General features: G+C 41.3%; 1 protein-coding gene across 1 annotated transcript; it reads left to right on the plus strand.

The window, feature by feature from the left end:
• Positions 1–433: 433 nt before the first annotated feature.
• On the plus strand, positions 434–17,033 carry tlcd2 (TLC domain containing 2). Its single transcript, XM_047035495.1, has 4 exons — positions 434–1,011; positions 1,332–1,414; positions 3,329–3,411; positions 14,716–17,033. The coding sequence occupies exons 1-4, from the start codon at positions 833–835 to the stop codon at positions 15,094–15,096; spliced, it is 726 nt and encodes a 241-aa protein (XP_046891451.1). The 5' UTR covers positions 434–832; the 3' UTR covers positions 15,097–17,033.
• The last annotated feature ends 199 nt before the right edge of the window (positions 17,034–17,232 follow it).

The raw sequence follows: 17,232 nt of genomic DNA on the forward strand, positions 1-17,232 counted from the left end.
CAGCAGATGTCCCTATGGAGAAGATTTATCAAACGCTTCGAAAAAGCGATACTTTTTTTCAAATAGCTCGTTGCTTTGAAAAGCTTCGTTTCCCCCATTACTAGTCTGAGCCAGCAGTTTTTGAAATGAAATGTTCCAAGATGCATGCAATAAGCAATATGTGGTTATTGAATTTAGCCTGCTATATTGGCTGTATATTGTCTCCAGTTATTTGAAAAATTATAAACTGCTGTCTGATTCATCCTTAAAGCAATTTCCCTTTCAGATATAGGTCTATACCATAATTTTATACCTGCGTAAAACTAATCTTCCCATAAATCTTTAGAAAGCCTTTGAATGAACGAGGATGGGCAAGCATAAAACGACAGCTTTTCTTAACCGCGCCCCCTTGTAGTAGGGCGGAGACTGTTGTTCCCTTGCGTTGAGGACGAAAAGTTACACAAGCGCTGTCAGGATTTTATAATACAAGCGTTTCACAACTCCCGTGCTTCATTACGCTTGCATCCTCCAAATAAATTCTGTCGTCTGCTGTGGGTCTGCATTTATATCTGGCGAATGCAATTAGCTCTTGTGGACACGCCTTAATTCTCGGGGAAAAAACATTTAATTTTTTTTTTTATCGAATTATTGTCGGTCTGCGATGAACACATGACATTGTTTTGAGTCTGTATAACACCACTTTCTGTGAAAGGTCATAATGTACCGTTTGACGTTGTGATCATCTAAATCGAGCGCAAATTGGTGCTGAAGGTATCGTTCCAGTGGAGCGCGCGAGTTTTCAGACATCAGACAAGTCTTTCAAAAAAGCTGAAAACAAGGGCTTCGGTCAGTCATGGAGTTGAATTCAGTTATTTTGACGGCGGGAGGCTCTATAGGTTTTTTTAAAATAGTCAACTCAGTATTCGGCAAACTCCCCATGCCAGAGTCTGCTTGCAGAAACGCATGGAAATGGAGGAATATATCGACATCTTTCGTTCACAGTCTCATAACTGGGATATGGTCTGTGCTATGGTGAGTTTTGTCAAAGCATTCAAAAGTTCTGGATAACAAAGCGGGCACGTTTGAACCCTTGGGAGGGAGACTATCGGTTTATTGGATTACATTTTCATTTCAATAAAGATTGTATATTTATATTTTGGGGAAATCAGTAGCCTGTCTTAATTAGGCTGGTCGAATTGATAGCTGCATCTGGACTACTGTCATCAGTACAATTAAGTATTTGGTACGCTTCCGCAATTTGGATTCAATTTCAAAAGTGCTGTATTTTGTTTTTGAACACACTCTCTGTAAGTTATATAAGTGGTTTACGTTTGTTTTCTTTTTCTTTTTAGCTTTGTCCTTCACCCACAGATGGCAGAGGATTTGATAGGGACCCATTCTGCGTTTTCGCACGCGCTAGTAACGGTATCAATTGGTAAGTCTGCGTGGATTGTAAGAGAAGGGTGACAGGTGGGGAGGCAGGTGAGCAGTGTGTTTGATACTTTGAGTAAGGAGGCGGGAAGGCAATGGAGACTAGTCTATGCTCGTGTGTGTAATGTAACACACTGGTTGAAGGGAAATGTGAAAGAAACTAACCAAGGAGAAATAGCCAAGACTATTTTACTCATCATTATTGCCAGCTGGTTCGAGATGTTAAGTCAGGGACATGAGGATAGGGATGTGAAATGTCCACACCTTTACACTTAAACAGTAGGCCTGTTGTTTGTTGGGGATGTATTCATAAAGTAAGTTCAGGGTAACTAAGTTTGTGTAGGTTTCCATAGTGAGGTGACTTTGGATAGTAACAATGTGTGTGTGTGTGTGTTTGCTTATACATGTAAGTGACATATATAATGCTGCATATGTCACTGAGCACTTCCAAATTCTGGGAAATTAACATTAATTTGCCAACAACATCAAATTGTATTTGGCTACACCATCTACATGGTAAACCGATAACTAGACATAGTTCAATGAAAACCTAATATTTCTCTATAGGACTTGAAATACATTCACAGTTCTTACTTTTCAGTTTGCCACAAGCTTAGTTACTGTAAGTGATGGCATGCAGTACAACATTGGAATTTCTGGGATTTTTAAATGATTTTAGAAGAATCTCTCCCCTGGAAGCTGGGAGAGTGGGAAGCCACTCTCCCAGTAAGAATCAATGGGGGGCATTATGATTCGTCCCAGGCACTCAACCTACCCCTATAGGCCATGTGACTTCAGATCTTAGCTGTAACAGCAAAAAAGCCAGTACATTTATGTGGGTTGTCCAGAGAGAAAAGTCACAACAAGTGTAGTGTCTTGGGCCCTCCCACCAACAATGTGGCGTGATACTGAGGCCACAGTGTGTTTGGTGGCCATCTTGGAAATGTATGTTTTGTGGGCCAATTAAATGTTTCATTCCCAATCATTGATTCCATATTTTGTAAACTGACTGATGTATACTTTTCAAATTGAATAAAAAATTACATGTAAGATTTGTTTTTGACCATCTCAGTCACGGAATCTTTATAAGTGAATTATTTACCACAATAAATCATGGAATTAAATTGGCTATAGTATCCGTGTAAGGGTGTATATCTCATTTTTTCTTTTGTTTTAATGCTCTTTCTGTCACCATCCCAACATAAGTATATAGAGTAAGGCAAGCTTTGTTGTATGGGCGTGCCATGGATGGATCACCTTTTAAGTGCTCAGGGTTCACATTGACATCAAAGACATCAAGGTCAATGCTGGTGTATTTAAATTGTGCTTGTTACAACACACACTCTCTCCCAACTCAGTACAGATACACAAAGGTGAAAAGAGAGCAGTTAATGAATTCTAATGAGACCCAGCCATGAGATAAGAGGCCTTTATTCAAGTCTAGCCAACGGGCACTACTAGTCACGTTACAGAAAGTTTATTTCACATGTGATTTTAAAAACAATGGCATAAATCAAGCATTTTTCCTGAACATGTTACATGGATTGGGTAAAATCCCTTGTGACACCTGAATGTGACTAGTACCTCACATTGGCCAGTGGAACAATGTCTGTAAAATTCAGAACATAGGAGCACGCATTAGGGGTTAAGTTGAGTATATCCGGGGTCCCCTGCCTCCCACTACCCCTCATCTTAATGCTTTATTATCTTTCCGCAATTCTGAAAACCTGTCTCCATGGACACTCTCTTAGCGGGGAAACAGATATAAATAGCTCTCTCCACCGACATCTTGGTTGCCATACTTGGTGTTGTCATGGAAGCGGGGTACCACCAACATTTTATATGCCCAACGTTCCCTTTTTAGAAGAAGCCTGATCCATTTGTAGCTTTTCTGAGTGTGATTCTCTTATGTTGACAGGTTACTTCATATATGACTTCTTGGACATGGTTCTGAACCAGAAAATAGGCCAATCATGGGAGCTTCTGTTCCATCACGTGGTGGTAAGTGGTTTCAGCTGCACCTCTAAAGTCTGAGGTAGACCTTCCTTCCATCTTTCCACATTCATCTGCTGTCATTTGTTATATCATATGGATTTGACCCATAGAATATTTAACCCTTGTAGAGGTAGAGGTTGAGGGAGTCTTTCTTTGAACTGTCTCTAAGCCTAGCAGCTGGTTAACACACTCAGAGGTGTGTATTTCTAAGTACAATTTAGCCAACGTGCCTACCATTCAATACTATCCACCCCGTAGGTCCTGATATACATCAGACAGCATTCTCCCAGTGTACTGGAGCTTTTTCTTGTCAAGCCACCCTACCTTGTCTAAACCTCCCAAGAGATCATCAAACCCCCTCAGGGAACTCACAATTGCTCATAAGTATCTTCACCATTCCCATCAGAACTAAGGCACCTGGTGTGAAGATTGACACTGTTTGTCATTCATGTCAGAAATTGTTTATTGTTTATTAAGGACAATGGGTTAGTCTTTTTCTCGTATATGACAGTAGGTGTCTTGTGGTAATACAAGTGTGATATACACTGTAAGGTAAAATATGTCTAGGTGGAAGTCAAGGGTCATCTCTCCCTCCCCCATTCTCGATTATGAACAGGTGTTCAAACCGGTAGGGTGGAGGGGCTGAGGTAGGAGTGGTGAGTCTGAGGCTGTCTTTCCTTTTATCAGGTTTTTGTCTGCAGCATCAGGTCAAAGGTTTCTCCAGGAAGATTTGACCACTTGTCATGGGTCAACACTCAGATATGTGCTTACTTCCCAGACAACTATTTGGGGAGCTGGTGTACGAGTACTTTGTTAGGGTGTGTCTTCTTTTAAATGTGTCCATATCTCTGTGCTGATGACTAGTACACCACACATCCCCGTGGGTGTGTGACTCACCATACGGGCCTTCCCCATTCAGTGTCGACTATCTGTTGCAACAGTGCTGTGTGTATCTAAACCCACCAACCCAGTTCGCCAGCTCTACACCCTATGGTCACATATTAGAATTAAAGTGACAGTGCTTTGGCATAGTCCTTATGAGTTACATCACCCTTTGAGATCGGCCCATCCTGGTGAAAGTAGCCAGCTAGCCAGACCACATTAGTAGGCTTTGTTTTCTTTACTTTTTCTCACTCCTTACTTTACTGGGATGGTGAACCTCATTCAGGATGAGGTCTTATCTGGAAAGCTGCCCAAACAGATTGTCAATGGCTTTGAGAGACGGGGGGACTTCTACCTTTTTTTTTTTTTTCATTCACTTGCGTCACTCTCTGGACTCTCTCTGTTTCTATCACTCTTTTTAGTCCTGGCGTAAATGATGAATGAGAGTTATGGATGTTGTGTTGTGGGATTTAGAGGAAAAGTAGATCTCTCTTTGTTTACTCTCATTTTCCCAAGTGACAAGGACGTTCCTTTTGTTGCTTATGCTTTGGTGACCATATATTCACCCAACAAATCCCATAAGTCCTTATTGTTACATTTACTTATTTTGTAATCCTTAAACTGGTATGTGGGGTGATGCTAAAAGTTAGCATAACAAGTCAAGCTGTGTTGATTCCAGGTCTAGTGAACAAAGGAAGTTAAACTAAGCAGTCAACTGTTCCATGCAAATCTTTTTGTGTGTGTGTGCTCTTGAGCAGATTGGACATGTAGTTATGGCAGAGTAGAGAAGGACACTTCTCTATTAAGGCATGGGCTACAAGACAGCAGTATACAGACCTGTATCCCCCCTAACCTTTGACCCTTCCCCTTCCTTTGGGAAACAGGAAGTCCTCATGCTCGTGCCAAAATGGTACACCAGTGTTTACATCTCTGAGTCAGTCTTAGATGGGAGGAGATAAAACATATAGGGCCGGTTTTGCAAACATAGATTAAGTTTATTCTTGGACCCCAAAAAATCGAATTCAATAGAAAACTGTCTGCGAAACCAGCCCATAGTGTATATAACCTTTATGTTCTACTATAACTCTTGCATAAGGGCCTAAAAGGTCTGGGAACACAGACGCAAACATCCAATTTGTCAGAGTTTGGAAAGCAGCATGGTAGTAGCATGGCTGTTTATAAACAGGGAATTATTGGAGTCGCAGTAATCCTGCTTTTTGGAACTTCTTACTACTGTGTGAATGGAAAAAGCAAGGCATAATTTACCATTAGCGTTGTGAAAAGAAACTCCATCACTTGTTTAAGCTACCCCAGATGAGCGAAGCCTAGTTCAGGCATGGTACTAATGCAGGGTGCCTCATTACGCTCATTAACTACACCCGTGTTAGCCTGCTTCAAGCCCATTGGACCACGCCCGATAAGGCGGCATTATAATGGATACTCCTACACTCACTCCCCGTTGTATTATTGTGAAGCTGCCACCCTCCCCTATCCCCATCTCCTCTGTGCTGTCTGTATGTTGCATCAGGTGGGATTATTTCTCGATTTGCTCCCTGCTTCATATTCTTTGTATGTTGCTGGCTAATGCTAGAGGCAGGGAGTGCTTCACCTAGATACATCCACCCAAGCTAGAGGCAAACCTATTTCCATGTCTATGGTTATCAATAAATGACAAATCAAATCACAAGTGTCTTGACTGAATTGGCAGTGCCTTTTGGAAATACTGAGGTTGAACTTTTTCTGTGTAACTTTTTTTCCAGCTTGTATTTGTTGATGGGACAGTTGGAGAAAGACAGGAAAGCAGGGAAATAAAGAAAGGAGTAAGACGTCCAGGAAAGTGCCTCAGTCAGAGTCAAACCAAGGCCCCTGCATTAGCCTGAATAGTACACACTTTTCCCAAGAGCTACTGGAGCACCCAGGTTTTAAATGAGCAGAAGTAGATGGGATACTTAACCCTGCTGTATATGATTTTCTGGCCTTTAATAAGAAGGTATGGAAAAAAGTGTTGGGCATCTACTGCACCTAAATATACATATTTATGAATATTGGTTTGGGTTACTTGAATCGACTTTTCAAAATGCATTTCTCCCAATGCAAGCACAGCTATCTGATATGTTTTTGAAAACTTCCACCGTGTGTTTGCTATTTCCCCAACACCAATTGCTCTCATCCCTTTCTTGTTAAGCAGAAATGGAAATCATCATCAAATCAGTCATTAAAAAGGCCCATCTGCCTGTCTGAAGGAGAAGGCTGGGGTCACAAGCTACACTGTTTTGGACAGACGCATTCATACACATCAGCTGACCTATTTCACCATGTTATTCACAACCTTAGACCACAAGACTCACTATCTAATCAAGGGTCTGCCATGAGGTTTACTACTACATCTAGAAGGATAATATAGTCTGCTTAAGTAGTTGTTTCTCGTGACTACATTGGTATATTCTTTGTCATTCCCTTAGAAGGTTTTCTGGATACTTTTGCTTTACACTCAATCTTGTTTCACCTGATGTACCAGTTTTTGAACTTAAGTTCATGATTGTCTCATGCCTCCCCTCTCAGGATCCCCAGCCCAAAACCTATAACCCCTAGCAGCAAACAGCATTATTGGAGTGGGAGGCAGCATGCTCCCCCAAAGAACGGCTCAGAACCTGACACCAAGGCTATCACCACTACATTAGGAAGACGTGACCATATTTGGGTGTCACAGGTGGTGTCACCGAGGTGTGGTTGCTTTCCATGCTACTGGATGCCTCCAGTGCCCCCCCCCCCCCCCCATTCCTCTCCTCCCCCATTCCCCCCTGTAGAACTTGATCTTCTTCTTCGTTTTGTTTAAACCTGTGTTTCAATATATTGGTAATTTCCAGTCAGTTTCCTTTCCTGGGTGCCATTGTCCACAGCCTAATATGGGTCCAGTTCAATCACCAAGGCTTAGTGCCTGCCATACCTTATTTTTAACTGCTCTCCCCTTTGCATTCACAGCCTTCCTGCTTTAACTTAATGTGTAATATAGAATATGTTTAATGTAGAGTTCTCTTTGGAATGAAGCCTAAAAATAAGGATGTCAAAAATATTTGAGATGGAACATACTGTACATCTCTAGGCCTTCTTTACGTCCATTGCCAGGTGTTTCTTAAATTTTGTAAATTTTACTCACATTGTTTTGAACCAAGTCCCAGTGTGCTATGGCATTCCCGATAACTAGCTATACCAGGAATTGAGCTGGCATAGTACACAGTGTGCTAAAGAAGGATTCCAGAGATTGTCAAGTTTTCCATAGTGAGACTCCCCTTTTGGCCAGAGTCATGCTGCTGTGGGTTGAGGGACCAGAAAAAGAACTGCTTTTTTTTGGTTGTTTCTTCGAGCAAGAGCTTTATTGCTTTAGCACCCATTGTGCGAACATGAATGTTATTGAAACCAATGCAACAAAAGTGAGAACTTTTTATTAGACTGACAAGTTTTCTCCCGCCTGAGAATTACATTAGCCAAATGACAATAAGATTTGAAGAGAGCTAGTGTGTTAGTAAGGGAAGAAGAGCGGGAGAGTGGGAATGTAAATGTTCTTGGTGGGAAAAGAGTGATGCGTTGTGGGAATCTCTCTTTGGAGAGAGAGACCCGTCTCTGTGTTTTCCCAGACAGAAGCAAGGACATCTGGTCTCCACATGAACCAAAGCCCCATACATACACACACACACACACATTATCTCTCTTTCTCAGAGGGATAGTGGTACCTCTTAGACAACAGACATCATGTCCCTTTTCACATACCTTCCCCGCCATTCACACGCACTCAAATCTACTCCACCCCCATATCCCTGCCCACACAATCAAAACATCTCCACCATCCCCCCCTGAATCAACCCACTCAGAACAGCCTCCGCCCCCTCACATGACAACACTCCATGAGGGGGACCTTTTGTTGCATGGTGTTTAGTAATAAAGCTCCAAAACCCTGAGTGCTGTTTACATATAAGATACAATATATTACTACTTACAATATATTTTGTGTAAATGAGGAAAAAAATGTATAAATATAAGTATTGGTTCTAAAGAGACTACCCACATAAACCTTGAGTCTTAATATGCTCCTTGGAAGTCCTTCAAAATCCTCACATTATTAAGTCAGCATTTTAAACCTGAATCCAGCACAACCACAAACATTTTCTACATCTGTGAGGAAGTTCTAGATGTGCAAGCTGTCAGTTTGAGACTTGGAAGATTATTAGAAGCTGGAAAAACAAACATATTTAAAGACAAAAACCAAAACGGCATGTCTAGGAACCCATTATTAATATAAAAAAGAAAGACAGTTCCCTTTTACCGCAAATGTTACTGTGCTCTTCCATGTAGAAAAATTGTATGATATAATATTATATACAATATCATCATGTGTTTCCTACTAAATAAGATAAGCAGGAATGTGTTTCAAGAAGGTGGCATTGAAAAGATTACTTTGAAAACAGGAATGTAGTTCTTCCAGGAAGCTACTTGAGTTTGAAAAAATCCAGACGGTAACTATTGTAGACCAAACCATATTTGTTTTGTGTTTCGTAAGGGGATGGTTCCACCCAGAACATCAGGGTGAGGGCGGGGAGGGGGGGGGGGGAGAGGGAATGTGAAACTTGTCTGACGGACAGCTGAATACCTCAGTGGATTCCAAAGGTATGTGTATGGTTCCTACAGTAACAGTCTGTTTATGTACAGTTGTGTGTACTGTTTGTAATGGGGATGGGCTGTTCAACAACGAGACACTCCTAGTTTACTCTCTCGAATACGAGACACTCTTAAACGACCGTTGAGTCCAACTTGTGCAGAGAGGAAATTTATTATCTGTGGCTTAGAACAGTACCAATTCTAACCAGCCTAAATTATTTTATTTCCCATTTTAATAATGTAATCATTCAGCGGACACTCTTCTTTTGTGTTGATAGAAAAACATATCTCTTGTTAGTTGACACGTATATTTGTATGTGCGGTACACATTTCATGTGTGTTTGCTTGTCTCTGCGCCCACATGAATCATTGATGAAGCATGTTCATGTGTTATTTCATTCACATGTAGACTTTGACCCCCCTCGCATATCCCAGTGTTCATGGCTCCAGCCACCTCCGATCCTTATTCAATACAGGAAGTTGCCCATAGGCTCCCCCATTATCATCATCATCATCAATCATTAGCTTCCCCCAGCCCATTTCCTTTTGCCACAACCCTCATTGTATTTATCTACAGGGACCAAGTATCGACCTATTGCAATCAAGAACTCCACAATAGTGCTTCCTGGCAAATGGTTTTTAAATTGTATTTAGTTTGTTGGTTTAGATTAAGTAATTTTCAGTTATTCATCAATAACTGTCTTACGGTACAGGGTGATCAGAGCTGGGGGTGTGGAGGTTGACTAGACCAGTTGTTGAGAAGATGTCAGCCTATGGTTTTTGAAAGAGCATATACTGTATATGATGAGAATAGACACTCAAGATTTGAGACGTCAACGTTTAAGGCAGGATCCAGTAAGGTTTGCGAACCATGCAATTTTAGCTTGAGTTTGAAAGGATTCAATCCAAAAAATCCCTCCCCCTCCCTTCATAGTCACTACCCTGAAACACTTGAACGCGCTGCCTGACTAATGCCGTGAGGGGGGTAGACACACATGCAAATAGCCCGTCCAATCATTGCACTTGATCCGAATGCCGTCCAATCATTAAGGTTGGTCTTAACTTAATGATTGGTCATGTTTTTTACAGTCCTGCGACACCCACTGATATCGGATTGATTTAATTTGACTGTTAAACCTTTTATAAGTTTATAAAGTTTATTTCAGTGAATATGACAAAAAGTGTATCTTTACAACATTACCAACCCTGTCTTTAAACCACAACGGATAGATGGAGCAATAATTACTTTCAAATGCAGGATTGGCAATCAGACTGGAGTTTTTCTGTTGGTTTAAGCTATGCTTTGTTGCTATGGATTTTATGTTGTTGCTATGGTATTTGCAATCAAAGCCTGACCTCTAGTGAGAGAATCCCTATCAAGACCTGATCATTAGCCTGACTCACTCATACACACACGCACACAAAAAGAACTCCATCTGCCACCTTGCATTGGCATGTCTTGATGTGTGTGTCCGTTTGTATCAGATCCACCCAGTATTGCAGCGGTGATGATGAGCAAAGGGAGCTGGGTGACTGGGTGCTGTTTACGTGTTCCGGTTATATTTAGGTCCTGTGGAATGCAGGAGGTGCCCAGCCTCATTCCTCTTTCTGGCTGCGGACCTGTGTTTATATTAGCGTTGGGAGTGTCTCAAAATATGCTTTTTGATTACCTTTGACCAGCAGTGTTCAGGCCCATTCTACTGCCAAGTGTACACGGTTGCCCTGACCTCAGATATGGGATCAGCTTCTCTTCACTTTGTTACTGTTGAAGGTATTATCAAAACATCCAACCAAAATCACTGTTTAGGTAAGCTACAAAGGCTACTTTCCTGACCCTTGACTCTGATTAGAGATTGCATTTCTCGTGAGTAATTGAGGGATGAAAGAGAGTACAGGGTTGTGAGAGGGGTGTCTCGAGAAGGAAAACGGGTGTGTGTGTGTGGCAAGACTGTTGGGAAGAGGGGGTACGTTTACCTGTCAGTAACTGTCGGGGCAAGCTGCCTGGTACCTCAAGAGTTAATAACTCCATTGACCTCATCTTTGTTTGCTACTCTTCTTGTTGCATCGCTCTGTGTTTGTTGCTGAACAGGCTGTACAGACTGCCATGCTGGTACAAGCGGCGCAACCAGTTTCAGGTGTGAGTCTTAACTCTCTAGAACCGGTGTGTATGTTCCCCGTCTTGACAAAGCCATTTTGTGTTTCTTATGGCATCCACATTTGTCTGACAGTAGAAATGGTAGAACAACTTTAAAGAGTTAAGCACTGAAATTGAATCAGGGTCAAGCGTGAGCCACAGAACTTCCTGTTCAGAGCTCTTGCCACACCTGCCGTGCCCTTTTCTCAACCCCATGTCAACTCTGAAGCTTTATCCGCTGTGCATGTGTGTCTGGCTATGTCCTATCCTTTATTATATCAGCTCCTCTAACATCTGAAAGCTTTACCCTTGGCTTAGCAAGGTAAAGCCTGCTAATGCTGAATCATTCTAATGGTCCACAGGGGCTCTCTGGTGGGTCCGGGGGCTAGGAGGGGATTACAGAGGCTTCAGCCCCAGCCAGGGCAGCTCACTGTTGGGAATGTCATGATTGTCATGATTCCCCCATCATGGTTGGTTGACCTGGGCTTCAGGTCTACAAGTCCATTGAGAAATAGTGCATCACAGTGATGGCTCAGCTCCCCAGAAGTTATATAGGTCCTGATGATTTGGTTAAACCTCCGTTTCGTTTACTTTAGTTGCTGTCAATTTGGTTAATCAGCCACACACTTGCATTGCTGAGTTTCAATTGGTTGCGTTTCCAGTTTGAGATAAAAGGCTCATCTTGCTCAAAGGTTTCTCTGTGTGTGAGGATGAACAATGTAACACAATAATTTGCTGTTATCATAAACTTTGCAGTTATTAATGACTGTCATGGATCGGCAAGTTCACCAGATTTTCGAGTGCAGGTTTTTTGGTAAATAATTCAGTGAGTTAAGCAACCAAGACCTGGTCTCAGATATCTCACGTGTTGGTGTGTAGGTTGTATAAGCTGTTATTAAAGGGTATTCTTACCCATCCCTATCTCTCTGAGTAAAGGTCAGTCCAGGAAATTGCTGTCCCTGTGACAATTTTATTGACAACGTTTACCAGCGATGCTCTTCATACATCATCAAAGGGAAGTTAGTGCCATAAAAGTAGACTCTCGGGGGGGGGGGGGGGGGGGGGGGGGGGATTCAACGGGATTGTACTTATCTCATAAGACTGTTTTATGAATTTTTGCCCATTGCTTGGTTGTGTTTTGTGTTTTTTTTTCCTTCAAGAAGTGTGACTTTGTGGAACAAAAAGCCAGGTAGAAGATAGGCAGTGATTGTTATGGAAGTCCTACTCTTATCTAGGTGTGTGTGAAAGGGGGATAGAGAGTGTACAGTGCAGGTGATAGGCACACAGGAAGCTGGGGTAAGGAGCTTTGGTGACCCAGACTGTGGTTGTTTACCTGAGGCTTTTCTCTGGTGGGAACTCCCTCACAGGGGTAACCACCCCAGGCCCTACACGGCTCATTAGTTACAGCAGCAAGAGATTAGGCCCCCTGACCCCTGTTCTCACAAACACACACACACACACACTTTCAGCCTTGATAACATAGAAAACAATACACATTTGGAAAAGTTGTCAGGGGAAAGGTCGAAGAGTTAAAAGGGGGAGAACAGTTATATGTACACTCTTTCTCTCAGATGTATTAAATACCTGATAGAGCCTTGAACACATTTTACCTCCTTGTTTCAATTGGGTTTGAGCCCAGGTAATGGATTTGCCACTCTTGGCCATAATGTCAGTCACAGTAGGGATAATGTCTGGTAGAGTCTGGCTGACTAGCAGTGGTGTGTAGTCTGCATTAGGTGTTATTATTTTTGGGCACGTCTGGGCATGAGATTTGATTGTAGTCTCAAATTGTGTGTGGTGGACGGTGTCACTGGTCTGTAGAGGAGGTGATAATCTCTAATTAGTACTCTCATGAGGAGTAGCTTGCGACCTTTAGACCAGGCCACTGTTTATCCGAGTGTGTGTCAGTGTAGGTCAGTTGTGAGAGTATGCTGTCACCAGTGGAACACAAATACCTTTTCTTTCAATGCAGAATGTCACGCCATAGTGGGATTGTGGGTAATTAGGTTTTGTATTGTGGCTAAAACCCATTGCTACCTCTCCTGTTGTGGACTATTACAGACTTGTTTTTGGCATTGTTTTTTCATATTTATATATTAATAGTGGAACTTAAGTTTTGCGTTTCTGAGCGAGGGGGTACCTGTTTTTTTTCTCACTTGTTAATGTGAAGGTATGTGAGAAATCAGAAAATCCTGTTTAATGGCCCTGGTTATGACCATACGCTCATGCAAAAGGTCTTCCTAAATATGTGTTCCAGCTGTTAAGCTCATTCACACTCCAACAGCAGAACCATGGAAACTCTAAAATAGTCCTAAACTGGAGACAGGATGCCTTTAAATTGCTGTACAGTTTCTAACTCCATAATCAGCCACAATTGGCATGTGACACTATTTGCTCGCCTTTTCTTGCAATCCTTTCCCATCATTAAAGAGAGGACAAACACATCAATGAGCAGGTCTGCATGAAAAACATGCTCTTTTGCTACTTGCAAGGGTTGTATTATCAAGTTTTGGCTTTTCAAAAATAGTTCATTGATTTAGTGTGCTATGGAGGAATATTATATAGTCCTGCTGTTATTGGACAGTTCAATGGAGATTGTTGGCAGATGATTGTGAAGAGGGTTGCTGTGGACTGTTTTGGGACCAACAGGAATTTGTGTGACATAAAAAATCTAAAGAATAACACACACATATAATACACACACACACTTAAAAGAAAGATTCTGAGAGTTGAAATATGGCTTCACTTTGACTATCAGTTTGGCTGTGGTTCCATACCTTCATTGTAGAAAGCCATATACCGTAGGTAGCTGCTGCCCTCTAAAGTTTATAGTGTGTTACTACATGTTATTTCACATACTTTCATAAGCATGAACTTGCAGATATGATGAAACAGAGGACCACGAACTACAATGACCTTCCCTACCATATAGTTATGTGATTATCATTCATTGTTGCTGTGGCTATTAGAGCTATGAAGAGTGTTATGAAAACAGCTGCAGGAAGAAACCTTTGAGCGTGACTAGGTTACACAAGATATCAGGGACTCTGACCTTTACTGAGCACCATAGATCATTTCCTGGACATGACTGGAGTCATGGGATCCTACTGACTGTTAGAATGTGATCCATTGAGTTGTCTTGATTAGACCATGACAGTCTAAGCTGCTTCTTTGGTAATATAGAATTACATTAAGTGGAGTATGTTCACTGCAAAAAAGGTCTGCTAAAATACAAGAAATTAACACTAAATTTGAAGAGAAAATGACTTAATACTAGTGAAATGATCTTGCTGCATGGACAGATCATTTTACTCTACAAGATATCTTAAAATAAGTTGGTTCCAGTCTTGAAATAAGTAGGCTTATGAATATACCACAAATTAAAAGATAGAAACTAGTAAATATTTTTCTTTACAAGATAATTCATAATGTATTTCCTGAACTAAGATTTTAAATCTTGGCAAGCCCAGAAAAATGTGCAGTGTTTGCATACACTAAAGCATATACAGTGACACATAAATGTGAGAACTAAAGCCTAATGACTTGATGTATAATATAGCACCAGTAGTATTCGGAGCTGCATCCCCACAAAAACGTTTTCCTCAATCTTCTCCCCCTCTTCGTCCCATCCTCTCTTCCAGGTCATCACTTGTTTCGGCATCTCTGTCATCACCTGCCGCTACGTGGGCTTTGCCGTGGTGGCGCTGTTGGTGGAGATCAATTCTGTGTTCCTGCACCTGCGCCAGGTGCTGCTCATGGCCAACATGGCAGCGGGCACCCTGTACCGCGTCAACAGCATGATCAACCTGGGCACTTACGTGGTGTTCCGCATCAACACCCTGGCATGGATGACCCGCTGGCTGGTCCTGAACCGTGACAACGTGCCGCTGTTCGCCTACACCATGGGCAGCGTGGGCATGGCAATCATGACGGCCATGAACATAGTGCTGTTCTATCGCCTGCTGCGGAGCGACTTCCTGAAGGGCAGCACCCGTGAGGCCAAGAAGGAGAAGGAGACGTAGGAAGATGGGAAGGGATAGGGGCACATGCATACTTAGATGTGGTGATGCACGGTTAGATACACACACACACGCAAACAAACATACACAAACACTGTTTTGTTCACTCATTACCTGAGACCCATGTACCCTGTAAAGACTCTAACCAAATGTGCTCCCTTATGCCATTTAAACATCCTATTTCCATGGTGTATTAGTTTTACACATGATTTTAAACATGTAAATTAAAGTACAGAGGAAGCCATTAAATGTACAAAGGAAGCTAGCATTTCTCCAGACTAACAAAAATACTCTTTTGGCACCAATTGGAGCAACTAGATTTAAATTACACCAAGAGTACAGTACAATGCAAAGATAATTTGTTTTGCCATTTAATATATTGCAAGATATACAGTAAAAAAAAAAAAATGTCACAGATTGTGGTGCAAAGTCCTGTTGTACTGACTAGTATATACTATAGGAAGTCATTGGAATTCAAAACCTGTCTTGTTTAATATGTGAACATGTTCAGTAACAGTACTAAAGAAGTGATGATGTTGCTTCACTAAGCCTTTTGTAAAAACTAAACACCTGCTACCTCAAGAAAAGCCTGTAGCAGTTTTATCTGTTTCTAACTTGATCAATGTTGTTAAATGGTTTAATCTTCTTCCTTGTTTTGTTGTGTTTGTTTTTTGCAACTTGCAAAGTATCACTTATTTTCGGTGTAAAGGCTAAAAAGAAACCCATCTGGATAAACAAACCAACCGATGAAAATAGTTAAGTCTGCTCAGAACCTTCTCTTGTAAAGGTGATGTTGATGCTGCCAACTAGCAAGGTTGAGGTCTAACTGAGGTCAGGCAGCACAACAAAGACAAGCTTGCCTCAACAGAATACAGATTGTTTTGTACACACACATATTCTTGACACCTGTACAGCCCGAAGCATTGTAATTACTTGTGCCTCCCTTAGCCACTAACTGTTAGCATTCAGCCTCATTCAACCTGAAAGCTCAATGAGCTAGTCCAAGGCTGTATAGTGGCCTTTTAGCTGGCCTTACTGTCCTTGTACAGGTCAGCAAGTTCACACAACAACATGGTACAGTGACCACCTTTCTAATGGGTAAGTTAAAGGGTTGTGTGTAAGAGCTGATTCTAGGTCAGATTATTTTATAATTCCTTCACAATTCAAAGGATACATTTTGAAAAATGGCAATGTATCCGATGATCTGTTATTACAGGCAAGTTGGGGCGGCCTTAGAAACCTGCCAAGCTTGCTAAAACAGAGCCATCATAGGATTTTTGTCTAAAGCCCTGAACATTTGTAATGTGATTTTCTTTTGCAATGTTTTGTTTTAGATTGTGTTCTATGTATGCATATTTTGTATATTTGTAATTTATTTGTATTGATTGTCAAGGATGAACTGTTGTTGGCAACCACATTGTTCATCCCTTTTGAAAAATTGTACCTGTATATCCCCTATTTGAAGAATTGTTGGTATGTGGTGGTTCTGATTGATGGTGGAGTTATTCTATACTGTGGTGGTGTCGTTACTTAAAAGGGAGTTTCATTCAATTTTGGACGCTTTAATTTTTTCAGCTACCTGACCAAATGCAGCCATTATATCCAACAGTGTGAGAAGAACCATGCCTATTTATTTATCCATTAAAAACCCTTTTTGGATGATGCTGGCAAATTTTGGGGGAACTGGGGAGTCTTGGAGTTGCATTGCAGTTGACCCCATAGAATAGAGAAATTAGGACTCCAACCTTCAACAATTAAAGATAATTTACCTATTAAATCCATACCCTATTGTAGATTGGTAACATGAAACTCTCAATACATTTACAATAAAGCCAATTTGATAAGCCAGCTTACTATGCTATTGCAGCGAGAAAGATGGTCTCTGCTATTTGTTAATTTTGAGTTGACTGCACAGAATGAAGCCAACAATTATTATCTAGTATGGTTGTCATTTTTTTGTGTGATGAAACTAGTGTTTGAATGATGTTGAAACTAGTGTTTGAATGATGTTGAAACTAGTGTTTGAATGATGTTGAAACTAGTGTTTGAATGATGTTGAAACTCGCCAAATGTAGGCTACGTACTGTATGTACATGTATTTCTTTTCAAGTTAACTTTCAAGGCAGCTTCGCTTGTGTG

The sequence above is a fragment of the Hypomesus transpacificus genome, chromosome 15, assembly GCF_021917145.1.
Source record: "Hypomesus transpacificus isolate Combined female chromosome 15, fHypTra1, whole genome shotgun sequence".
NCBI classification, from domain to species: Eukaryota; Metazoa; Chordata; class Actinopteri; order Osmeriformes; family Osmeridae; genus Hypomesus; species Hypomesus transpacificus.